General features: G+C 44.6%; 1 protein-coding gene across 2 annotated transcripts in view; it reads right to left on the reverse strand.

The window, feature by feature from the left end:
- The window catches only part of WWOX (WW domain containing oxidoreductase), a 1,222,377-nt gene that overhangs the window by 796,200 nt on the left and 399,631 nt on the right, over window positions 1-26,546 (reverse strand). The window contains exon 10 of one of the 2 annotated variants that reach the window (XM_075326935.1): window positions 21,121-21,205. The exons of the other annotated variant lie outside the window; for it this stretch is intronic. Within the exon in view, the coding sequence (XP_075183050.1) occupies window positions 21,182-21,205 (24 nt within the window). The 3' untranslated portion in view covers window positions 21,121-21,181. Of the gene's footprint in view, window positions 1-21,120; window positions 21,206-26,546 lie in introns of those variants that run through there. 2 annotated transcript variants of the gene reach the window in all.

Here is a 26,546-nt window from a genome sequence, read left to right on the forward strand (position 1 = left end):
CGGTCTATCCCTCTCCCCCCCTCTCTCATACTCACCGATCACCAGCGCGGCGCTACACGGCGTTCACACTGCTCCGGCAGCTTCTCCTCTTTTGAAAAAGCCGGCCGCTCATTATTCAATCTCGTATTCCCTGCTTTACCCGCCCACCGGCACCTATGATTGGATGCAGCCAGACACGGCCCCCCGCTGAGTGTAACCAATCACAGCAGCTGGTGGGCGTGTCTATGCTGTGCATTAAAATAAATAAATAATTAAAAAAAACGGCGTGCAGTCCCCCCCAATTTTAATACCAGCCAGATAAAGCCATACAGCTGAAGGCTGGTATTCTCAGGATGGGGCGCTCCACGTTTTGGGGAGCCCCCTAGCCTAACAATATCAGCCAGCAGCCGCCCAGAATGGCCGCTTCTATTAGATACGACTGTTTTGGGACTGTACCCGGATCTTCCCGATTTGCCCTGGTGCGTTGGCAATCGGGGTAATAAGGAGTTAATGGCAGCCCATAGCTGCCACTAAATCCTAGATTAATCATTGCAGGCGTCTATGAGACACCCCCAATGATTAACCTGTAAATTAAAGTTAATAAACACACACAGTGAAAAAATCCTTTATTTGAAATAATAAACAATAACAAAGACCCTCATTCACCAATTTATTAAGTACGCAAAAAAACCATCCTTGTCCGACATAATCCACAGAGGTCCCGCGTCGCTTCCAGCTCTGCTACATGAAGGTGACAGGAGCTGCAGAAGACACCGCCGCTCCTGTCACCTCCACGCAGCGACTGAGGTGAGTAGCGCGATCAGCTGATGTCAGTCAGGTAACTCGTGGCCACCGCTGGATCCTCCAACAGTAACAGCAAGTCGCCCGAGTGACAGCGATGAAGTCACAGGTGAGTTGCGGTCACGGGGGAGGATCCAGCTGGCCGCGGGAAACCTGAGTGACAGCAGCACTAATCGCGCTGCTCAATTCAGTCACTCAGGGGATTAGCGGTCACCGGTGAGTTGCACACGCACTGCAATCATGAGAAAAATCTCAGGATCGCAGAGCAGTTGCATTGCACTCTGACCTAACGTGAACTAAAATCAGCCGAGTTTTTTTTCAGCCAACTGGGACCGATTTTACTCGCATAGATGTGTTTCCAGCCTATGAAGCAGAAGACTCAGGATGAACAGACCTTATAAGAAAAGAAAAATGCTGCAATAAGTGTAATTGAAAACCCTTTGGGCCTGTGCACATGTTGCAGATTTGTCAAAATTGTCTGATGCCAGCAAAGTGAATGAGAATCCTGAAGTCTCATGCACATGTTGCTTATTTTCTTCATGCAGATTTGGCGCTGATGTAAATCATTGATTTCAGCATTTTTGCTGCAGATTTCACTCATACTAAGGCCCGTTTCACACGTCAGTGAAAAACACAGACGTTTTTCACTGGCGTGTAAAACACGCACATGTCCCTGCGTGTGCCGTGTATCTCGGCACACGTGGGTTGTCTAAGTGCAATCCGGGCTCCGTTCTCCATGGCCCGTGATTGCACTTAGGGTACTTTCACACTTGCGTTATTTTCCTTCCGTTACAATCCGCCCTTTTGGGAAACAGCGGAATCCGTTAACGGATTCCGCTGTTTCCCATAGACTTGTATGGTTGACGGATTGTACCAAAAGGAGCTGCGTTGCTTCCGCTGGGCGACGCTCCGTTGCTTCCGCCCAGCGGGAGGAACGCAGCATGTAACGTTATTTTGAGCAGCGGAATCCTCTGGATTTCACTGCGCATGCTCTTTTTTTTTTTTTTTTTTTTTAAATCAAACTTTATTTTGGCTCGCGGTGGCCGAACGTTCAGCTGAGCGCCCGGCCGTCGGCAAGCGACAGCGCTCAGCTGAATGACCGGCCACCAGCATGCCCGGCCGCCGGCAAGTCACAGCGCTCAGCTGAGCGCCCGCCCGCCGGCATGCCCGGGCGCCGGCAAGTGACAGCGATCAGCTGATCACCCGGCGGCCGGGAGCGATCAGCTGATCACCCGGCAGCCGGCTGCAGGGAGCGATCAGCTGATCACCCGGCGGCCGGCTGCAGGGAGCGATCAGCTGATCACCCGGCGGCCGGGAGCGATCAGCTGATCACCCAGCAGCCGGCTGCAGGGAGCGATCAGCTGATCACCCGGCGGCCGGCTGCAGGGAGCGATCAGCTGATCACCCGGCGGCCGGCTGCAGGGAGCGATCAGCTGATCACCCGGCGGCCGGGAGCGATCAGCTGATCACCCGGCAGCCGGCTGCAGGGAGCGATCAGCTGATCACCCGGCGGCCGGGAGCGATCAGCTGATCACCCGGCAGCCGGCTACTGGGAGCAATCAGCTGATCACCCAGCGGCCGGCTGCAGGGAACGATCAGCTGATCGTTCACTATAGTCTGCCGCTGGTAAAACCGGGAAAAAAAAAAAAAAAAAATCAAAACGAATTGCGTTGTTTTGCAGCATCCGTTGCATCCGTTGTGTCACTATATGCAACACATCCGTTGCATCCGTTACACAACGCAATGCAACGGATACCGTTCAACGCAAGTGTGAAAGTAGCCTTAGAGATTCACTCACCTGCGCCCGCTCCCGCTGTCCATGGTGCTGATCGCTCCCGCGACGCAGCATCCGGCCGGCGGTGACCCCCGCAGCAGCTGCTTCCGGGTCGGCTGTGTCGCGCATAATGAATATGCGCGACAGTAATGAGCCGGATCAGAAGCAGCAAGCTGCACGGGCTGCAGAGGACATCGCTGGACGCCGGGTGGGTTAAAATGTTTTTTATTTTAAAAGCACGTTTTTTTCTGGCACGTGTTTCACGGACCACACCACTGCGTGGTCCGTGGAACATCAGTGATGCCAGAAAAAAATGGACATGTCTCCGTGCAGCAATCACGCACACGCGGGTACGCCGCACGGAGACACGTGCAGTGACAAATCACTGATGTGTGAGCAGACCCATTCATTATAATGTGTCTGCGTATGTCAGTGATTCTAGTACGTTTAAAAAAAAAGCACAAACGTCCCAGAATCACTGACGTGTGAAAGGGGCCTAAGGCATTAGGATTTGTCACTGCACGTGTCTCTGTGCAGCGTACCCGCATGTCCGTGATTGCTGCACGGAGACATGTCCATTTATTTCTGGCATCACTGATGTTCCACAGACCACACAGTGGTGTGGTCCGTGAAACACGTGCCAGAAAAAAACGTGCTTTTAAAATAAAAAACATTTTAACTCACCCGGCGTCCAGCGATGTCCTCTGCAGCCCGTTCTCCCTGCTGCTTCTGTGCCGGCTGATTACTGTCGCGCATATTCATTATGCGCGACACAGCCGACCCGGAAGCAGCTCCTGCAGGGGTCACTGCCGGCCGGATGCTGCACCGCGGGAGCGATCAGCACCATGGACAGCGGGCGCAGGTGAGTGAATCTCTAAGTGCAATCACGGGCCACGGAGAACGGAGCCCGGATTGCACTTAGACAACCCACTAGTGCCGTGATTTTCGGCACACGCAGGGACATGTGCGTGTTTTACACGCCAGTGAAAAACGTCTGTGTTTTTCACTGACGTGTGAAACGGGCCTTAAAGAGCGGGAAAAATCGGCACCAAAAAAAAAGTGTGATAAAAAAAAAAGCATAAAAAATGCACCGAAAATGCACCAAGAGTGTAAGAAATAAGCTACAAAAAGGTGTAAAAAAACCAAACACTAAAAAGCGTAAAAATGCTAAAAAAAGGTGCGTAAAATACAAACAAAAGAGCATGAAAAAAGCACCAAGTAAAAAAAGCACAAAAAAGAGTAAATAAAAGCAACTATAAAGCGCAACAAAATGCACCAAAAAGCATAAAAAAGCACCAAAAAATGTAATAAAATGCACCAAAAAAGTAAAAAAATAGCACAAAAAAAGTAAAAAAACACACCAAAAAAGCATAACAAAATACACCAAAACAGTGTAAAACAAAGCACCAAAAACAGCGTAAAAAAACGCATTTAAAATAGCGTAACAAAAAGCACCAAAAAAGCATAAAAAATGCACCAAAAAAAGAGTAAAAAAAACCAACAAAAGCGTAAAAAAGCACCAAAAAAGTAAAAACACACCAAAAAAAAGCATAACAAAATACACCAAAACAGTGTAAAAACTGCACCAAAAAAAGCGTAACAAACGCATTAAAAAAAGCGTAACAAAGCATAAAAAAATGCACCAAAAAAGTGTAAAAAAAGCGCCAAAGCATAAAAACGCACCAAAAAAGTGTAAATGCACCAGCGCGTAAAAAATATTAAATAAGTGTAAAAAAACGCACCAAAAAAGCACCAAAAAATGTAATAAAATGCACCAAAAAAGTGTAAAAAAACAACAAAAGTGTAAAAAAGCACCAAAAAAGTAAAAAAAACACCAAAAAAACATAACAAAATACACTAAAGCAGTGTAAAACAAAGCACCAAAAACAGCGTAAAAAACGCATTAAAAAAAGCATAACAAAAAACACTAAAAAAGCATAAAAAATGCACCAAAAAAATGTAAAAAAACCCAACAAAAGCGTAAAAAAGCACCAAAAAAGTAAAAACACGCCAAAAAAAGCATAACAAAATACCCCAAAACAGTGTAAAAACTGCACCAAAAAAAGCGTAACAAACGCATTAAAAAAAGCGTAACAAAGCATAAAAAATGCACCAAAAAAGTGTAAAAAAAGCGCCAACAAAGCATAAAAACGCACCAAAAAAGTGTAAATGCACCAGTGCGTAAAAAACATTAAATAAGTGCAAAAAAACCGCACCAAAAAATGTAATAAAATGCACCAAAAAAAGTGTAAAAAACAACAAAAACGTAAAAAAGCACCAAAAAAGTAAAAAAACACACCAAAAAAACATAACAAAATACACTAAAGCAGTGTAAAACAAAGCACCAAAAACAGCGTAAAAAACGCATTAAAAAAGTGTAACAAAAAACACCAAAAAAGCATAAAAAATGCACCAAAAAAATGTAAAAAAAACAACAAAATGCACAAAAAAAATTGTAAAAAAACCCAACAAAAGCGTAAAAAAAGCACCAAGAAAGTAAAAAAACACCAAAAAAGCATAACAAAACACACCAAAACAGTGTAAAAAAAAAGCACCAAAAAAAGCGTAAAAACGCATTAAAAAAGCGTAAAAAGCACCAAAAAAGCATAAAAATGCACCACAAAAGTGTAAAAAAAAGCACCAAAAAAGCATAAAAACGCACCAAAAAAAGTGTAAAGAAACGCAGCAGCGCGTAAAAAACACATTAAATAAGTGTAAAAAAACGCACCAAAAAAGCATTAAAAAAGTGTAAAAAATGCAGCAATAAAAAACGTAAACGCACCAAACGCTTCAAAAATGCACCAAACAAAAGTGTAAAAACCGCACCAAAAAAGCGTAACAAAATGCACCAAAAAAACACTCAAAATGCATGTGAGATGCAGAAATGGTGCGGAAATTTCTGCACCAAAATCTTACCGTTCGCACAGACCTTACAGAAATACCATGATTGTTATCGGAAAGTCACGTGTGACTGCAACCTGATACATCCGGACCCCACACAACCTAGAGCGGGAGTTTGTGACTAACAGGGGATCAGTAATACGCCTCCCGGGCGCTCCAATATTGACCCATCCCTTTAAGAAGCAGCGGGCACCTCCTTCCGTCTATCTCCATTACTTGCAGGACAAATAAGAGGTAGGCGGCTATTAGCCGAGGTATTGAAACATGATTTTGTTCACTTTCGGCTAATCCCTGATGGAATGTTGTTTCTTCGGAGTAACTTCGTAAGGTGTCTCCCCCGAGGTTAATATTGTTGGACTCCATAATTAAGTTGGGCATGGTTAATGGAATCTCTCGCGGAGGCTTTTGGCAGCGGTTGCGAGCGGCTCGCTCATTGTTCCCTGGTTTTGCTTTGCTGGGCGAGCGCGGATGTGCAGCCCGGAGAATCCATTTTGCAAACAGTAATGTGTAAACGGAGGCCCAATCCATCAAGGGCGGCCGCGCTGATTGAGTAATCTTTTCAATTAAGTGTAAGTATCTCCAAATAAGATTTGCAAACAACAGAAAGGAGTTTGATCAGCGTTTAAGTGCAATGACACCGAGAGATATTCCAGGCCCCCGGAGCAAGCCTCTCGGTTAGCTGCGTTGCGCACTTCATCGCCTCGGCAATAACAGTAGAGTGCTAGCTCAACTGACCTTGAACACGGACCTGATTATGGAAAACTGGGACATCAAATATAGCAGAGCCAAGCATGGTGGCTCTGCTACGTAAGGCTAATGTATCAGCGGTGTTTGCCGATCGGCAAAAAAACACAAACCGCATCTTACCGGATCCTTCACAAATGCGTTGTCACTTCAATGCATTTGCAATAGAATCGCGGCAAGATGCAGAAACCGTACATGCGGCATACACAGGATACGTTGTTATGCGGTATTTTACCGTGTTTTAAAAATGCTACTTGTTGCGTTTTTGTCCTCGGGCAAAATACTGCATGTCAATGGATCCGTTACATTGCGGCGGTACCTGAAATGTACTTCAATGAATGCCGGATCCTGCACTGAGCATGCCCAGAAGCAGTCTGACATAGTCAGTACAGAAATTAATTAATTCTTCCTTTCCTTTCTTTCCTTCCTTCCCTTCTTTTTCTTTCCTTTCCATTTCTTTCCTTCCTTTCTCTTTCCTTTCTTTATTTCCTTCCTTTCTTTCCTTTCCCCTTTCTTTCCTTTCTTTCTTTCTGTTCTTCTTTCCTTTCTTTCCTTTCTTTTTTTTCCCCTTTCTTTCCTTTCTTTCTTTCTGTTCTTCTTTCCTTTCTTTCCTTTCTTTTTTTCCCCCTTTTCTTTCTCTTTCTTTCTTTTTTTCCCTTTCTTTCTTTCCTTTCTCTCATTCTTTTCTTTCTTCTCTTTCTTTCCCTTCCTTTTTTTCTTTCCTTTCCTTTCCTTTATTTCTTTCCTTTCTTTTCCTTCTTTCCATTCTTTCTTTCCTTCTTTTTCTTTCTTTCCTTCCTTTCTTTCCTTCCTTCCTTCCTTCCTTTCCTTCCTTCCTTCCTTTCCCCTTCCTTTTTTCTTTCCTTTCTTTCCTTCTTTGCTTTCTTTATTCCTTTCTTTCCTTTCCTTTCTCTTTTCTATTTTTTCTTTCTTTCCTTTCTTTCTTTTCTTTCCTTTCCTTCTTTCCTTTATTTCTTTCCTTTCTTTTCCTTCTTTCCATTCTTTCTTTCCTTCTTTTCCTTTCTTTCCTTCCTTTCTTTCCTTCCTTTCTTTCCTTCCTTTCCTTCCTTCCTTTCCTTCCTTCCTTTCCTTCCTTTCCTTCCTTCCTTTCTTTCCCCTTCCTTTTTTCTTTCCTTCTTTGCTTTCTTTATTCCTTTCTTTCCTTTCCTTTCTCTTTTCTATTTTTTCTTTCTTTCATTTCTTTCTTTTCTTTCCTTTCTTTCTTTCCTTTTTCTTTCTTTCCTTCTTTCCTTTTTTTCCTTACTTTCCTTCTTCCCTTTCTTTTTTCCTTTCTTTCTTTCCTTTCATTTCTTTCTTTCTTCTCCTGGAGCATCAAATTGCATGTAGAAGGATCCTCTAAAATAACAATTGCGGTTGCATGCATTTGACAATCAATCCACAGGATCCAATCACATGCGTTTTGCGTTTTTTTTGCAGACCGGCAAAAAAAAGCTGATGTGAATGTAGCCTTACAAATCTGCAGCAAAAATTCATTTTGCTGCCAATCAATAAACCCCGGACTTCCTTCCGCTACAATCACGTTTTGGCCATATTCATCACTTCATCAGGGGTACAACTTAACCCCCTAAAAAAGCCATAGACATCAAAGACTCAATAGAGTCCAAAATAGGCAACTTTATCGGCTGCGGATACATTGTTTTCAACTTCAAATATGGATATGGCAAAAACAAAGCTCCAAACGTTGCCCGTTTTGGACTCCGATTGATAACACTTAGTCAGGGCCATGGCTGAATGACATTTTCGGAGGTTCAGAAGGAAACACGACCGTGAGGCAGAAACATGGTGTGAACCTGGACAATAAAAAGAGTGAAATCCAAAGTGACCCTGGAGATTCTAGAATTCTAACTTCGGCAGCGGGCGGACGAAACGATAAAGTACAAATCCGAATTACAATCCTTTGTTTCGCTCGTGCACCTCTCCTATACTTCAGGTTATAGAAGCCTCATACTAACGGAAACTTTTAGTACATTGATGCAAAGTTTTGATACCAAAATGTTGTCATAATAGCATAAATGCCAGACTCTTGAGCCTCCATATAGTACATTGTACATTTGGTGCAGAGTGCCCCCATACACAGTGCCTCTTCTGCAGAGTGCCCCCATACACAGTGCCTCTGCTGCAGAGTGCTCCCATACACAGTGCCTCTGCTGCAGAGTGCTCCCATACACAGTGCCTCTGCTGCAGAGTGCCCCCATACACAGTGCCTCTGCTGCAGAGTGCTCCCATACACAGTGCCTCTGCTGCAGAGTGCTCCCATACACAGTGCCTCTGATGCAGAGTGCTCCCATACACAGTGCCTCTGCTGCAGAGTGCCCCCATACACAGTGCCTCTGCTGCAGAGTGCCCCCATACACAGTGCCTCTGCTGCAGAGTGCTCCCATACACAGTGCCTCTGCTGCAGAGTGCCCCCATACACAGTGCCTCTGCTGCAGAGTGCTCCCATACACAGTGCCTCTGCTGCAGAGTGCTCCCATACACAGTGCCTCTGCTGCAGAGTGCCCCCATACACAGTGCCTCTGCTGCAGAGTGCCCCCATACACAGTGCCTCTGCTGCAGAGTGCCCCCATACACAGTGCCTCTGCTGCAGAGTGCCCCCATACACAGTGCCTCTGCTGCAGAGTGCTCCCATACACAGTGCCTCTGCTGCAGAGTGCTCCCATACACAGTGCCTCTGCTGCAGAGTGCCCCCATACACAGTGCCTCTGCTGCAGAGTGCCCCCATACACAGTGCCTCTGCTGCAGAGTGCTCCCATACACAGTGCCTCTGCTGCAGAGTGCCCCCATACACAGTGCCTCTGCTGCAGAGTGCCCCCATACACAGTGCCTCTGCTGCAGAGTGCTCCCATACACAGTGCCTCTGCTGCAGAGTGCCCCCATACACAGTGCCTCTGCTGCAGAGTGCTCCCATACACAGTGCCTCTGCTGCAGAGTGCCCCCATACACAGTGCCTCTGCTGCAGAGCTCCCCCATACACAGTGCCTCTGCTACAGAGTGCCCCCATACACAGTGCCTCTGCTGCAGAGTGCCCCCATACACAGTGCCTCTGCTGCAGAGTGCCACCATACACAGTGCCTGTATGGCAGAGTGCCCCCATACACAGTGCCTCTGCTGCAGAGTGCCACCATACACAGTGCCTGTATGGCAGAGTGCCCCCATACACAGTGCCTCTGCTGCAGAGTCCCCCCATACACCATGCCTCTATGGCAGAGTGCCCCCATACACAGTGCCTCTGCTGTAGACTGCCCCCATACACAGTGCCTATGCTGCAGAGTGCCTCCATACACAGTGCCTCTGCTGCAGAGTGCCCCCATACACAGTGCCTCTGCTGCAGAGCTCCCCCATACACAGTGCCTCTGCTGTAGACTTCCCCCATACACAGTGCCTCTGCTGCAGAGCTCCCCCATACACAGTGCCTCTGCTGAAGAGTGCCCCCATACACAGTGCCTCTGCTGCAGAGTGCTCCCATACACAGTGCCTCTGCTGCAGAGCTCCCCCATACACAGTGCCTCTGCTGCAGAGCGCCCCCATACACAGTGCCTCTGCTGTAGACTGCCCCCATACACAGTGCCTCTGCTGCAGAGCGCCCCCATACACAGTGCCTCTGCTGCAGAGTGCCCCCATACACAGTGCCTCTGCTGTAGACTGCCCCCATACACAGTGCCTCTGCTGCAGAGCTCCCCCATACACAGTGCCTCTGCTGAAGAGTGCCCCCATACACAGTGCCTCTGCTGAAGAGTGCCCCCATACACAGTGCCTCTGCTGCAGAGCTCCCCCATACACAGTGCCTCTGCTGAAGAGTGCCCCCATACACAGTGCCTCTGCTGTAGACTGCCCCCATACACAGTGCCTCTGCTGCAGAGCTCCCCCATACACAGTGCCTCTGCTGAAGAGTGCCCCCATACACAGTGCCTCTGCTGAAGAGCGCCCCCATACACAGTGCCTCTGCTGCAGAGCTCCCCCATACACAGTGCCTCTGCTGAAGACTGCCCCCATACACAGTGCCTCTGCTGTAGACTGCCCCCATACACAGTGCCTCTGCTGTAGACTGCCCCCATACACAGTGCCTCTGCTGTAGACTGCCCCCATACACAGTGCCTCTGCTGAAGAGTGCCACCATACATAGTGCCTGTATGGCAGAGTGCCCCCATACACAGTGCCTTTGCTGCAGAGTGCCCCCATATGCAGTGCTTTTGCTGCAGAGCTCCCCCATACACCATGCCTCTATGACAGAGTGCCCCCATACACAGTGCCTTTGCTGCAGAGTGCCCCCATATGCAGTGCTTTTGCTGCAGAGCTCCCCCATACACCATGCCTCTATGACAGAGTGCCCCCATACACAGTGCCTCTGCTGCAGAGTCTTTATACCTTCCCATCACACAGAGGGTACTAATTTTTCCTCACTTGCTGCCTTTCGGGGGGGTCTAAAAAATTTCAGCAGAATATCATGAATAGTAGAGGAAAAAAAAAAATCCAAAAACTCCCCCCAGACTGTCACATTTGGCCAGTTGTGAAGGAGATGGCGTGACTGACGCATGTTATCAAGTGCTACAGCGCTGACAACCCAGACCTGTGCAATAAACCTTCATCTGAGCAATGCTACCAGACCGTGCACCAACCTATGCCGCCCCCTTGTGGTGGAAATGCCGCATTACATCAGAATATTACTAACCTACATACTGTAAATATTTCTACTCCTACGGAGAAATATTTGGTAATTACTGTAGCACCGGTGAACGGAACAAAGGAGATTTAATTAACATTTCTAGAAGCCTTTTTGTATCTCCTCCTAATGAGCATGATACAGTGAGCTAAAAACGCCGCTGCCATCCCATCAAATGGTTAAAAAAAAATAACTTAGGGGTGCGACTAAGTATGTGCCCCCCATTACCCCCGCTTCCTATGTACTCCGATCGCTCTCAAAAAGGATTTGGGCTGTGAGCAATTGCAGAAATCGTTTTACTGCCGCCTATAATAACATTATCTTTTATATTATATTTCCTCTAAAGAAGCAAAAATCTAAATTAAAACATATATTAAAGGGTTAATCCAAATTATCTCAAACATTAAGGGATGCTGTTGGCAGGTTTTTGCTATGTAATCTATCAGCAGCATAATGTAGGGGCAGAGGCCCTGAATCCAGCGATGTGTCACTTACTTTACTGGGTGAAGCCGTTCTGATACAATCAGGAGTTTTCTCTGCTGCAGATTTAGCAGAGCTCGGAATGCTGAGCCGTGTATAACTCCATCCACACCACTGATTGGCAGCTGTCTGTGTACACTGTATATTGACAAAAAGCTGCTAATTAGTGAGGTTTGTCAGATGCTCGGTTTTCGAAACAAAAAGATCTTAGAGGAAAATGCTCAAGTTCCCCATTGACTTCCATTATACTCGGTACTTGAGTTGAGCCCGTATGACTGCTCTTTTCCGTACTGAGCACCCGAGCATGGTAGTGCCCGCTCATCACTAGTTACAAGTACCAAGCATGGCAGTGCCCGCTCATCACTAGTTAGGAGTACCGAGCACTCGAGCATGGTAGTGCCCGCTCATCACTAGTTACTAGTACCAAGCATGGCAGTGCCCGCTCATCACTAGTTAGGAGTACCGAGCACTCGAGCATGGTAGTGCCCGCTCATCACTAGTTACTAGTACCAAGCATGGCAGTGCCCGCTCATCACTAGTTAGGAGTACCGAGCACTCGAGCATGGTAGTGCCCGCTCATCACTAGTTAGGAGTACCGAGCAGCCAAGCATGGTAGTGCCCACTCATCACTACTTAGGAGTATCGAGCACTCGAGCATGGTAGTGCTCGCTCATCACTAGTTACGAGTACCGAGCATCTGAGCATGGTAGTGCCCGCTCATTACTAGTTACGAGTACTGAGCACCCGAGCATGGTAGTGCCCGCTCATCACTAGTTAAGAGTACTGAGCATCCGAGCATGGTAGTGCCCGCTCATCACTAGTTACGAGTACAGAGCACCCGAGCATGGTAGTGCCCGCTCATCACTAGTTACGAGTACTGAGCACCCGAGCATGGTAGTGCCCGCTCATCACTAGTTAAGAGTACTGAGCACCCGAGCATGGTAGTGCCCGCTCATCACTAGTTACGAGTACTGAGCACCTGAGCATGGTAGTGCCCGCTCATCACTAGTTAAGAGTACTGAGCACCCGAGCATGGTAGTGCCCGCTCATCACTAGTTACGAGTACTGAGCACCTGAGCATGGTAGTGCCCGCTCATCACTAGTTAAGAGTACTGAGCACCCGAGCATGGTAGTGCCCGCTCATCACTAGTTAAGAGTACTGAGCACCCGAGCATGGTAGTGCCCGCTCATCACTAGTTACGAGTACTGAGCACCTGAGCATGGTAGTGCCCGCTCATCACTAGTTAAGAGTACTGAGCACCCGAGCATGGTAGTGCCCGCTCATCACTAGTTACGAGTACAGAGCACCCGAGCATGGTAGTGCCCGCTCATCACTAGTTACGAGTACTGAGCACCCGAGCATGGTAGTGCCCGCTCATCACTAGTTAAGAGTACTGAGCACCCGAGCATGGTGGTGCCCGCTCATCACTAGTTACGAGTACTGAACACCTGAGCATGGTAGTGCCCGCTCATCACTAGTTACGAGTACTGAGCACCTGAGCATGGTAGTGCCTGTTCATCACTAGTTACGAGTACCGAGCACTCGAACATGGTAGTGCCCGCTCATCACTACTTACGAGTACTGGGCACCCGAGCATGGTAGTGCCCGCTCATCACTAGTTAGGAGTACCGAGCACTCGAGCATGGTAGTGCTCACTCATCACTAGTTAGGAGTACCGAGCACTCGAGCATGGTAGTGCCTGCGCATCACTACTGCTAATGAGTGTTGGCGAGTGAATGTACCAGGAAGCACAAGACACCTAGTCCCATACTGATAACCTCCTACTGATAAAATATTGATTTTACTGAAATAGAAAAACACAGCTTAACAAGTGACACATCACTGGATCAAAGTCTGTGTGTATATAGCTCCTATGTGTCCCCCTGGTTGTAGATTACACACAAATCAATTGAGATCTCTGATCCTGCATCCATTCCATTAGTCTCGGAAAAATGATGCTTGATTCCTTGTGAATCCACTTTTACGGTTCATATGTTTAGTTTTTCAAGCTTTTTTATGGCTTTAGCTTTTGAAAAACACTAGGTGAAATAAAGACCCTGTGTGTACACAAGGTAAAGGTATGTTCACACTACTTTATTTTCCGACATTTGAAAAACAACCATTTTTTAAGCAGACAATTCAGAAAACCTTTTATTTCCTGGTATTTTGTAAACCTGAAGCATTTTTTTAGCAGTTTTTTATTGATTCCCAACCTTTTTTTTTTAATTTTTTGGAGTCAGTTTTTTTTTTATCTCAACAAAAAAATGAAAATAATTGTGGTTTACATGGCGTAAATGCTGAAAATCATGTCCAAAAATAAATATAGCTTTACAGCTTACTTTATAGTTGACTGTAACAGTATTTTCTTGGCGAAAAAGCGGTTAAAGAATTAACATTTTACTTTTTTATGAAAGATCGAAAGACTAAATGTATTGATTAATATGAACAGCAAATCATTTTTACATATAAATTAATATTTGAATCCTTTTTATTTTATTTTTTTTATTTTTTAATGTATAAAATGGCCAGCTCTTGATTTTATTTTATTCCCATTGTTCCCCTGAGTATTCTATTTTTTTCTTTTTTAAAATCGGTCATACAGTTTCAGAGATATGGGCTAATTTCATTGTGTTTTGTAATGGGGTGTGGTTAATGTAATTATGTAGAGCTGGATAAAGACACGCCCCTGAGGATCTGTGAGCCACGCCCTTTTAATAGTGATCGTAAAATTTACTCCAAATAAAAATACACATCTCTGGAACCGTATGGCAGATTTAAAGAAAACAAAAAACGGAATACTCAGGGGAGTAGTGGGAATAAATTAAGAGCAAAAACTATCCCCTACTAACCTTGTATTTTTTTAATATATAAAGTGGCCAACTCTTGATTTATTTTATTCCCATTGGTCCCGAGTATTCTATTTTTTTTATTTTTTAAAATCGGTCATACGGTTCCAGAGATATGGGCTCATTTTATGGAGTTTTGTAATGGGGTGTGGCTAACCATAATTATGCAGAGCTGCCTAAAGACACGCCCCTGAGGATCTGTGAGGCACGCCCTTGGAACAGTGACCATAAAAATGTGCCCAAAATATTAAGACCAATATTTCTGAAACCGTATGGCGGATTTATAGAAAACAAAAACGGAATACTCAGGGGAGTAGTGGGAATAAATTAAGAGCAAAAATTATCCACTATTAACCTTGTAATTTTTAATATATAAAATGGCCAGCTCTTGATTTTATTTTATTCCCATTGTTACCCTGAGTATTCTACTTTTTTCTTTTTTAAAATCGGTCATACGGTTCCAGAGATATGGGCTAATTTTATGGTGTTTTGTAATGGGGTGTTGCTAACGTTAATTATGCAGAGCTGCCTAAAGACACGCCCCTGAGGATCTGTGAGCCACGCCCTTTTAATAGTGATCATAAAATTTACTCCAAATAAAAATACACATCTCTGGAACCGTATGGCGGATTTAAAGAAAACAAAAACCGGAATACTCAGGGGAGTAGTGGAAATAAATTAAGAGCAAAAACTATCCACTATTAACCTGGTCACAAATCCACTTTAATTCATGCCCTTTCAAAAGTGACCATAAAAATTTGCTCAAAATGTAAAGGCCAATATTTCTGAAACCGTATGGCGGATTTACAGAAAACAAAAAAACGGAATACTCAGGGAAGTAGCGGGAATAAATTAAGAGCAAAAACTATCCACTATTAGCCTTGTATTTTTTAATATATAAAATGGCCAGCTCTTGATTTTATTCCCACTGTTACCCTGAGTATTCTATTTTTTTCTTTTTTAAAATCGGTCATATGGTTCCAGAGATATGGGCTAATTTTATTATGTTCGGTAATGGGCTGTGGCTAACGGCAATTATGAAGAGCTGCTTAAAGACAAGCCCCTGAGGATCTGTGAGCCACGCCCTTTGAATATTGACCATAAAATGTTTCCCAAAATATAAAGACCAATATCTCTGGAACCGTGTGGCGGATTTAAAGAAAACAAAAAACAAAACACTCAGGGGAGTATTGGGAATAAATTAAGAGCAAAAACTATCCACTATTAACCTGGTCACAAATCCACTTTAATTCATGCCCTTTTAACAGTGACCATAAAAGTTTGCCCCAAATAAAGAGACCTATATCTCCGGAACCGTATGGCAGATTTAAAGAAAACAAAAAGTGGAATACTCAGGGGAACAGCGGAAATAAATTAAGAGCAAATACAATCCACTATTAACCTTGTCACATATCAACTTTAATTCTGATTCCTTTGCCATTGCAGACAGCACACTCTACAGTCATGGCTAAAAGTTTTGAGAATGACACCAAAATTATATTTTCACATGATCTGTTGCCCTCTGGCTTTTAATTGTGTTTGTCTGATGTTTACATCACATACAGAAATATAATTGCAATCATATTATGAGTACTAAAAGGTTATATTGACAGAATGAGTTAATGCAGCAAGTCAATATTTGCAGTGTTGACCCTTCTTCTTCAGGACCTCTGTAATTCTCCCTGGCATGCTCTCAATCAACTTCTGGACCAAATCCTGACTGATAGCTGTCCATTCTTGCATAAGCAATGCTTGCATTTTGCCAGAATTTGTTGGTTTTTGTTTGTCCACCCGTCTCTTGATGATTGCCCACAAGTTCTCAATGGGATTAAGATCTGGGGAGTTTTTCTAGGCCATGGACCCAAAATCTCTATGTTTTGTTCCATGAGCCCCTTAGTGATCACCTTTGCTTTATGGCAAGGTGCTCCATCAAGCTGGAAAAGGCATTGTTGGGCGCCAAACTGCTCTTGGACAGTTGGGAGAAGTTGCTCTTGGAGGACATTCTGGTGCCATTCTTTATTCATGGCTGAGTTTTTAGTCAAGACTGAGTGAGCCGATTCCCTTGGCTGAGAAGCAACCCCACACATGAATGGTTTCAGGATGCTTAACAGTTGGCATGAGACAAGACTGGTGGTAGCGCTCGCCTCTTCTTCTCCTAATAAGCTGTTTTCCAGATGTCCCAAACAATCGAAAAGGGGATTCATCTGAGAAAATGACTTTACCCCAGTCATCAGCAGTCCACTCCCTGTATGTTTTGCAGAATATCAGTCGGTCCCTGATGTTTTTTCTGGAGAGAAGTGGCTTCTTTGCTGCCCTCCTTGAAACCAGGCCTTGCTCAAGCAGTCTCCGCCTCACAGTGCGTGCAGAAGCACTCACACCAGCCTGCTGCCATTGCTGAGCTAGCTTGGCACTGCTGGTAGTCCGATCCCACAGCTGAAACAGTTTTAAGATACGGTCCTGGCGTTTGCTGGTCCTTCTTGGGCGCCCTGGAGCCTTTTTGGCAACAATGGAAGCTCTCTCCTTGAAGTTCTTGATGATGCGATAGATTGTTGACTGAGGTGCAATCTTTGTAGCTGCGATACTCTTCCCTGTTAGGCCATTTTTGTGCAGAGCAATGATGGCTGCACGTGTTTCTTTAGAGATAACCATGTTTAACTGAAGAGAAACAATGATACTAAGCACCAGCCTCCTTTTAAAGTGTCCAGTGGTGTCATTCTTACTTAATCATGACTGATTGATCGCCAGCCCTGTCCTCATCAACACCCACACCTGTGTTAATGGAACAATCACAAACAATGTTAGCTGCTCCTTTTAAGGCAGGAATGCAATGATGTTGAAATGTGTTTTGGGGGTTAAAGTTCATTTTCTTAGCCAATATTGACCTTGCAAGTAATTGCTGTTAAGCTGATCACTCTTTATGACATTCTGGAGTATATGCAAATTGCCATTAGAAAAACTTAAGCAGTATACTTAGTAAAAATTAATATTTGTAGCATTCTCAAAACTTTTGGCCATGACTGTACTGCCGAGGAGTCTTTCAGGCAGCTCTAGTGTATATATCAGCACAGTTCAGAAACACTTGCTAAGCCTTGAGCGAAGAATGTATTATGAGTCCTGAAGAGTTCATAAGAAAACAAGATGTTCTTAGAAACTCATTTTACCGGACGGCTTCAAACACAACTCCGTTATATTAAAATGCTTATTTTGGATCGGTCCCCGCGGACCCCCATCTTGTTACATAGTAACAATGAACTTTAATAAACTTGCAGACCCATAATTAAACAGTGTAAATAATTTATCTACCTAATTCTCCCGGCCGCTCCCTCCCTGCCCTGTGCTCGGGAAGGCAGCGAGATCCACGCTGACAATAGGAATAACACGGAGGGGCTAGGTGCGGCGGCGCGGAGGGCTCGCCAGCAGTGGAATTGGCTCTCAATAATGTATAAAGGCTGGTTAGCGGAACCCTAAACAAAGGCGCTATCACAACAATCTGCTCCTTTCATGTGCGGCCAGGATTTAGAGGGACGGTGATGCTCCGAATCAAAAGCACAATCACTCATTTGTGAACAGATGTCCCTCACACGGCAGGCAGCGCTTTTTGAAAGCCGACCAGAACAAACGCACCGCTGTGAGACAAGTCCCCCTACCCATTAAATAAAGAACACAGTATATATTAATTTAGCAGCTTGTTGAGTAATGTTTCAAAGCCCAAATAATGATGTTGAAAAATTGCATGGAGACAGAAAACTTGTTTTCCAGCAGTATATGTGGAGCGGCACGAGCAATTAGCCGGTTTCAGGTGCAGCGCCACTTTTTTTTCCCCCCCAGGTAAAATTCCATCTTTTTACCGGGGGCGTGATAACAAAATAACTGCGGCTATTCTTTTACGTGCATTGGGGGGACGTGTGGGGGAGATAAAATAACAGTTAAATACGACTATAATTTATTACAGGAGGAGGAATCAGTGCAAGGAAAAATATGTGAGGCTTCCAGAATACAGAAAAAAGTTTTGCAAAGGAAAATCTAGAGAAGCTTAAAGTGGTTGTTTTTTCACGGATTGCTCCTACTATGTGAACGCCTCGAGGAGGGTAGCTGTTGGTAGAAGAAGTCGCTAATTTCTCAGGGGAAATATAATATTACATGAGTCCTTTCAAAGTAATAAAACATATGGTTGGGGTAGAACAGAGCCAAAGGTTTCACCAGACCCTAATTTTGTGTGGCCACATTGGAAGTCCATGGCCTCTGGAACACAGCGCTTCAAAAATCCTACTACCTAATTGGGGTAGAACAGAGCCAAAGGACTCGTATGACCCTGGTCTTGTGGCCACATTGGAAGACCATGGACACTGGAACACAGCACTTCAAAAATCCTACTACCTGGTTGGGGTAAAACAGAGCCAAAGGTTTCACCAGACCCTAGTCTTATGGCCACAATGGAAGTCCGTGGCCACTGGAACACCACCTACTACCTGGCTGGCGTAGAACAGAGCCAAAGGATTCATAGGATTCTGGTCTTGTGGCTACATTGGAAGTCCATGGCCACTGGAACACATCCAACTACCTGGTTGGGGTAGAACAGAGCCAAATGATTCATAGGATCCTGGTCTTGTGGCCACATTGAGTCAATGGCTGCTGGAACACAGCACTTCAAACCTCCTACTATCTGGTTGGGGTAGAACAGAGCCAAAGGATTCATAGGATCCTGGTCTTGTGGCCACATTGGAAATCCATGGCCACTGGAACACCTCCAACTACTTGCGGCACCCTTTCTGATGAGTAGGCACCTACATGGCTCAGCCTACTTTTTTTGCTCAATTCTAATTTAGGCCAGTTTCACACATCCTTCTTTTTTCCGGTTTCGCGGATCCGGCGCACTCCCGTACAGTGAATACGGTACAATGACAGCGCTGTAACTTCCGGGTCACATGAGCCGGTCACATGACAGCACGTGACTGGCGCTTGTTGCGCTGTCATTGTACTGTATTCACTGTACGGGAGCGCGCCGGATCCGCGAAACCGGCAAAAAGAAGGATGTGTGAAACTGGCCTAAGGCATTGTTGAGATAAGAAGAAAGCAGCATGAAATATAAAAAGGTGCCCTTGCTGCAAACAAGTCTGAAAAACTGTAGCATTTTGGATAAAACAGCTTAGAGCATTAGTTGAGAAGAGAAGCCCTATGGGTGGTTCCCTACAGCTTTTCCCTGCCAGCTCATCTTGACTGACAGGTCTCTACATAGCTGCACGCAATGAGTTTTAATAAAGTTGAGAAGAGTAGGAAGGCGCCCAGCGGACTCTTGTCAAGCTTACCTGGATTCTTCTCCACAAGAGCTCCTCCACCTTTCATTTGAGGAGGCCCTACGATGCTCAATAGGGTTTAGGTCTGGAGACGCTAAGGACAGTCCAGCATCTTTACCCTCATTTTCTTCAGCAAGTCAGTGGTCATCTTGGAGGTGTGTTTGGGGTTGCTATCATATTGGAATATGAAGGGAGGGGATCATGCTCTGCTTCAGTATGTCACAGTACATATTGGCATTCATGGTTCCCACAATGAACTGTAGCTCCTCACAGCTGGCAGCACTCGTGCAGCCCCAAACCATAACACTCCAACCACCATGTCTGACTGTAGGCAGGACACACTTGTCTTTTTACTCCTTATCTAGTTGCCGTCACACACACTTCACACCATCTTATCTTCATCTCATCAGACCACAGAACATGGTTCCAGAAATCCATGTTGCCTTCTTGTGCATTATCTGTTGAAGACACTTCATTCTGGGATGACAGCCATGCAGACCAATGTGATGCAGAGTGCAGCGTATGATTTGAGCACTGACAGGCGGATCCCCCCACCCCTGTAACCTTTGCAGCGATGCTGGCAGCACTCATACGTCTAATCTGAAAAGGCGACCTCTGGATAGGACGCTGAGCATGTGCAATCAACTTCTTTGGTCGACCATGATGAGGCCTGTTCTAAGTGGAACCTGTCTTGTTAAACCGCTGTATGGTCTTGGCCAACGGGCTCCAAGTCAGTGTCAGGGTGGTGGCAATCTTCTTACAGCCTCGGCCATCATTATGTAGAGTAACAATTCTTTTTTCAGATACTCAAAGAATTCTTTGCCATGAGGGGCCACGTTGAGCTTCCAGTGACCAGTATGAGAGAGTGTGTGAGCGATAACACCAAATGTAACACCCCTGCCCCCCATTCCCATATGATTTCTTGTAACACTAATGAGTCACATGAGATCGGGGAGGGAAAATGGCTAATTGGGTACACTTAGGGGTGTACTCACGTTTGTTGCCAGTGGTTTAGACTTAATGGCTGTGTGTTGAGTTATCTAGAGGACACCAAATTTACACTGTTATACATGTTGGACACTGGCTACATTGCTTTAAAGTGTCAAATCTTCAGAGTTGTCCCATGAAACGATATAATCAAATATTTACAAAAATGTGCCACATTTGTGATACGCCATAGCCTTACAATGGCTCATATATTCTTCAGTCGTCCGCTGGATACAAGTAGCAGTTTATCAGACTTTCTGGATTTAGGAATTCTATTGCATTCTTATATCTTTGCCTGCATTTTTTTTTCTAAACTTTGCATAAGCGTCTGCTCAAAATTAATTCCCACTTTATCCGGCATTTCCATTTTAGCGAATCATTTGGGGCCGGTAGCCTGATTGAATGCAGCTAATAAGTCTAACTGTGAGGATTAATCAATTTGCAGATACATCATTGAGAGTAATAGATCAGGTAAGGAGTATCTGCTATCCTAAACTTGTTACCGAGAACATCGACCACATTGAGCAGAGACTCCTGAATTAATAGCTCACCTCTGGGAATTGGGCTCCGTGCATAATAAGCTGTGAATAAGGAACGGCAGCTGTTGGTCTAGCAGGTAAATGTGTTGCAGTCACAATTCAGGTCTTAGGCAGAGAAGGAAAACATCCGCCGCTTATAAATAGAAGTCGTATGTTATACGGGCAGGGCAGGAGGTACCTTAAAAATCAAGAACAAGCCGAAAAGTAAGTAAGAAAGGTTTCATATAAATGTCCTATCCCAATGGCATTTATATCATTCTCATCCTTTAGGATTATGAATTGAATTCCAGAACTACAGAAAAGACACCAAAGAAGCAGAAAGGGACAACTTCAGTTACCTCCAAACAACTAGTCAAAAAGAAAGGAAGAAAAGGTTTCATATCAATGTCCTACCCGAATGGGATTTATATCATTATCATCCTTTAGGATTATGAATTGAATTCCAGAACTACAGAAAGGACACCAAAGAAGCAGAAAAGGGATAACGTCAGTTACATCCAAACAACTAGCCAAAAAGAAAGGAAAAATAGGTTTCATATCAATGTCCTATCCCAATGGGATTTATAGCATTCTCAGAGTTTAGGATTATGAATTCAATTCCAGAACTACAGAAAAGACACCAAAGAAGTAGAAAAGGGATAACGTCAGTTACATACACACAACTAGTTAAAAAGTAAGGAAAAAAAGGTTTTCTATAAATGTCCTATCCCAATGGGATTTATACCATACTCATCCTTTAGGATTATAAATTGAACTCCAGAACTACAGAAAAGACACCAAAGAAGTAGAAAAGGGATAACTTCAGTTACATCCACAAAACTAGCCGAAAAGTAAAGAAAAAAGGTTTCATATTAACGTCCTATCCCAATGGGATTTATAGCATTCTCATCCTTTGGGTTTATGAATTGAATTCCAGAAGTGCAGAAAACACACCAAAGAAGTAGAAAAGGGATAACTTCAGTTACATCCACACAACTAGCCAAAAAAGAAAGGAAAAAAAGGTTTCATATCAATGTCCTATCCCAATGGGATATCATTCTCAAAGTTTAAGATTCTGAATTGAATTCCAGAACTACAGAAAAGACACCAAAGAAGTAGAAAAGGGATAACCTCAGTTACCTCCAAACAACTAGTCAAAAAGAAAGGAAGAAAAGGTTTCATATCAATGTCCTACCCGAATGGGATTTATATCATTATCATCCTTTAGGATTATGAATTGAATTCCAGAACTACAGAAAGGACACCAAAGAAGTAGAAAAGGGATAACGTCAGTTACATCCAAACAATTAGCCAAAAAGAAAGGAAAAATAGGTTTCATATCAATGTCCTATCCAAATGGGATTTATAGCATTCTCAGAGTTTAGGATTATGAATTCAATTCCAGAACTACAGAAAAGACACCAAAGAAGTAGAAAAGGGGATAACTTCAGTTACATCCACACAACTAGCCAAAAGGAAAGGAAAAAATGTTTCATATTAACGTCCTATCCCTATGGGTTTTATATCATACTCATCCTTTGGGATTATGAATTGAATTCCAGAACTACAGAAAAGACACCAAAGAAGTAGAAAAGAGATAACCTCAGTTACCTGCAAACAACTAGTCAAAAAGAAAGGAAGAAAAGTTTTCATATCAATGTCCTACCCGAATGGGATTTATATCATTATCATCCTTTAGGATTATGAATTGAATTCCAGAACTACAGAAAGGACACCAAAGAAGTAGAAAAAGGATAACGTCAGTTACATCCAAACAACTAGCCAAAAAGAAAGGAAAAATAGGTTTCATATCAATGTCCTATCCCAATGGAATTTATAGCATTCTCAGAGTTTAGGGTTACGAATTCAATTCCAGAACTACAGAAAAGACACCAAAGAAGTAGAAAAGGGATAACTTCAGTTACATACACACAACTAGTTAAAAAGTAAGGAAAAAAAGGTTTTCTATAAATGTCCTATCCCAATGGGATTTATACCATACTCATCCTTTAGGATTATAAATTGAACTCCAGAACTACAGAAAAGACACCAAAGAAGTAGAAAAGGGATAACTTCAGTTACATCCACAAAACTAGCCGAAAAGTAAAGAAAAAAGGTTTCATATTAACGTCCTATCCCAATGGGATTTATAGCATTCTCATCCTTTGGGTTTATGAATTGAATTCCAGAAGTGCAGAAAAGACACCAAAGTAGTAGAAAAGAGATAACTTCGGTTATATTCACATTGTGTATTTTCCAGTGCTGAAAAGCAGCAGCAAATGGTGCAGAAATGGTCAAACTAAGCTGTGGATTTTGTTCACAGTGCATGCATTAATAGTGTAAAAAAAATGTTTTTCCTCTACTGTATTATGCAGCAGATTTTTTCGTCTATCTGAAAGGAAAATTAGTGGCATATAGAACCAGAGTGAATATATCAGCTGCTTTTAGGGGATGTCCATGCCAGTCGGATAAACCCTTGGAATTCTGTCAGCTAATTCTCTGCAGTTCAGAAAATGCACAAATAGCACAATACATTTTTTTCCAGCAAAAGATTTACGGTACTTCCCTGGCGGCACCAAAATCCATGCAGAAATTTTGAAATTAATTTTGCCATTACAAAATCATCTTTGCTGCCCCTTTAAAAGGACTATGTCAGCAGGTTTTTGCTATGTAAGATGAAGACAGCGTGCTGCAAGGGTTAACACAAAGAATACAGAGATGCCTGACTTGTCAAGGTCCGATCTGTTGATTTGCTAGGTTTGTTTAAGCGGCAGGACTTCTCAGTGCTCAGATTACAAAATTACGCACAGGGCAGTTTGGAACGCCCCCTCCTCTGACTGACATCTCACTTCCAATGTACAATCTCTATACAGAGCCCGGTGTGGGCGGAGTTAGCTCTCTCTGCTCTGCTACATGGCTAAATCTAAAAGTTCTTATTGTGTCAGAACGGCTGCAGTCAGTAATCTAAGTGAGACATCATTGGATTCAGAATCTCGTCGCCTATATCATGCTGCTCTCAGATGAGGTAGCAAAAACCTGCGTATTCCCTTCAAAAACCTATGTGATATCTGGAAAAAAAAAACACGTCAAAACTAATTGTCAAAATTCTGCACCAGTTCCAGGCCACCTAGATTGCCTGTATTTAGGAAAGAGCCTCAGGAAGGTTGTCAGTGCACGTGCTGCATGAAATTATTTTTCTTTACATAAACCGCACTCCTTGTTACAGCACACACCCTAATGTTCTTGAATCTGCAGAGGCATACATGAACACGTCAGGACAATTTTACTAATCAAAGTTGTAAGGTTGCCTAAAAATGATACCTGTTTTGTAGTAATCCGATGTATCAGCGCTGAGAAATTGAGGCTTGAAGACACATGTAAATTAGCCTGGAAGGGCTTCTGGGTGTGGCGATTCCAGGGTGATTTTCGCTTCACTTGATTTAAAGGGCTTATTCCGACCCCTGAAAAATATCCCTCCTCCACTAAACTGTGCAAAGCAGTCAGGGGGTAACATCCTCCTGGAATCACCAAACCCAGAGACTCCTGCTTCAGAGACTGATAGAGCAGTGTGATTCATCACCCGAGTCCGGTGATGGCATCTTTACACCACTCCATCCGACACTCGGCATTGTGCTTGGTGATGTACAGTTCAGCATTATGCTTGGAGATTTACGACTCCTCGACATTGTGCTTGGTGATGTACGGCTCAGCATTGTGCTTGGTGATGTACGACTCCTCGACATTGTGCTTGGTGATGTACCGCTCGGCATTGTGCTTGGAGATGTACGACTCCTCGACATTGTGCTTGGTGATGTACGGCTCAGCATTGTGCTTGGTGATGTATGGCTCGGCATTGTGCTTGGTGATGTACGGCTCAGCATTGTGCTTGGTGATGTATGGCTCGGCATTGTGCTTGGTGATGTACGGCTCCGCATTGTGCTTGGTGATGTACGGCTCAGCATTGTGCTTGGAGATGTACGACTCCTCGACATTGTGCTTGGTGATGTACGGCTCAGCATTGTGCTTGGTGATGTACGGCCCGCTATTGTGCTTGGTGATGTACGGCTCAGCATTGTGCTTGGTGATGTACGGCTTGGCATTGTGCTTGGTGATGTATGGCTCGGCATTGTGCTTGGTGATGTACGGCTCGGCATTGTGCTTGATGATATATGGCTCAGCATTGTGCTTGATGATGTATGGCTCGGGATTGTGCTTGGTGATGTACGGCTCGGCATTGTGCTTGGTGATGTACGGATCGGCATTGTGCTTGGTGATGTACGGCTCGGCATTGTGCTTGGTGATGTACGGCTCGGCATTGTGCTTGGTGATGTACGGCTCAGCATTGTTCTTGGTGATGTACGGCTTGGCATTGTTCTTGGTGATGTATGACTTGGCATTGTGCTTGGTGATGTACGGCTCAGCGTTGTTCTTGGTGATGTACGGCTCAGCATTGTTCTTGGTGATGTACGGCTTGGCATTGTTCTTGGTGATGTATGGCTCAGCATTGTGCTTGGTGATGTACGACTCAGCGTTGTGCTTGGTGATGTACGGCTCTGCATCGTGCTTGGTGATGTATGGCTCAGCATTGTTCTTGGTGATGTACGGCTCGGCATTGTGCTTGGTGATGTACGGCTTGGCATTGTGCTTGGTGATGTACGGCTCGGCATTGTGCTTGATGTACGGCTCGGCATTGTGCTTGGTGATGTATGACTCAGCATTGAGCTTAGTGATGTATGGCTCGGCATTGTGCTTGGTGATATACGGCTCTGCATTGTGCTAGGTGATGTACGGCTCGGCATTGTGCTTGGTGATGTACGGCTCGGCATTGTGCTTGGTGATGTACAGCTCGGCATTGTGCTTGGTGATGTACGGCTCGGCGTTGTGCTTGGTGATGTACAGCTCGGCATTGTGCTTGGTGATGTACGGCTCGGTGTTGTGCTTGGTGATGTATGGCTTGGCATTGTGCTTGGTGATGTACGGCTCGGTGTTGTGCTTGGTGATGTACGGCTCAGCATTGTGCTTGGAGATGTACGACTCCTCGACATTGTGCTTGGTGATGTACGGCTCAGCATTGTGCTTGGTGATGTACGGCCCGGTATTGTGCTTGGTGATGTACGGCTCAGCATTGTGCTTGGTGATGTACGGCTTGGCATTGTGCTTGGTGATGTATGGCTCGGCATTGTGCTTGGTGATGTACGGCTCGGCATTGTGCTTGATGATATATGGCTCAGCATTGTGCTTGATGATGTATGGCTCGGCATTGTGCTTGGTGATGTACGGCTCGGCACTGTGCTTGGTGATGTACGGCTCGGGATTGTGCTTGGTGATGTACGGATCGGCATTGTGCTTGGTGATGTACGGCTCGGCATTGTGCTTGGTGATGTACGGCTCGGCATTGTGCTTGGTGATGTACGGCTCAGCATTGTTCTTGGTGATGTACGGCTTGGCATTGTTCTTGGTGATGTATGACTTGGCATTGTGCTTGGTGATGTACGGCTCAGCGTTGTTCTTGGTGATGTACGGCTCAGCATTGTTCTTGG

The sequence above is a fragment of the Anomaloglossus baeobatrachus genome, chromosome 10 (genome assembly GCF_048569485.1).
Source record: "Anomaloglossus baeobatrachus isolate aAnoBae1 chromosome 10, aAnoBae1.hap1, whole genome shotgun sequence".
In the NCBI taxonomy this organism is placed as follows: domain Eukaryota; kingdom Metazoa; phylum Chordata; class Amphibia; order Anura; family Aromobatidae; genus Anomaloglossus; species Anomaloglossus baeobatrachus.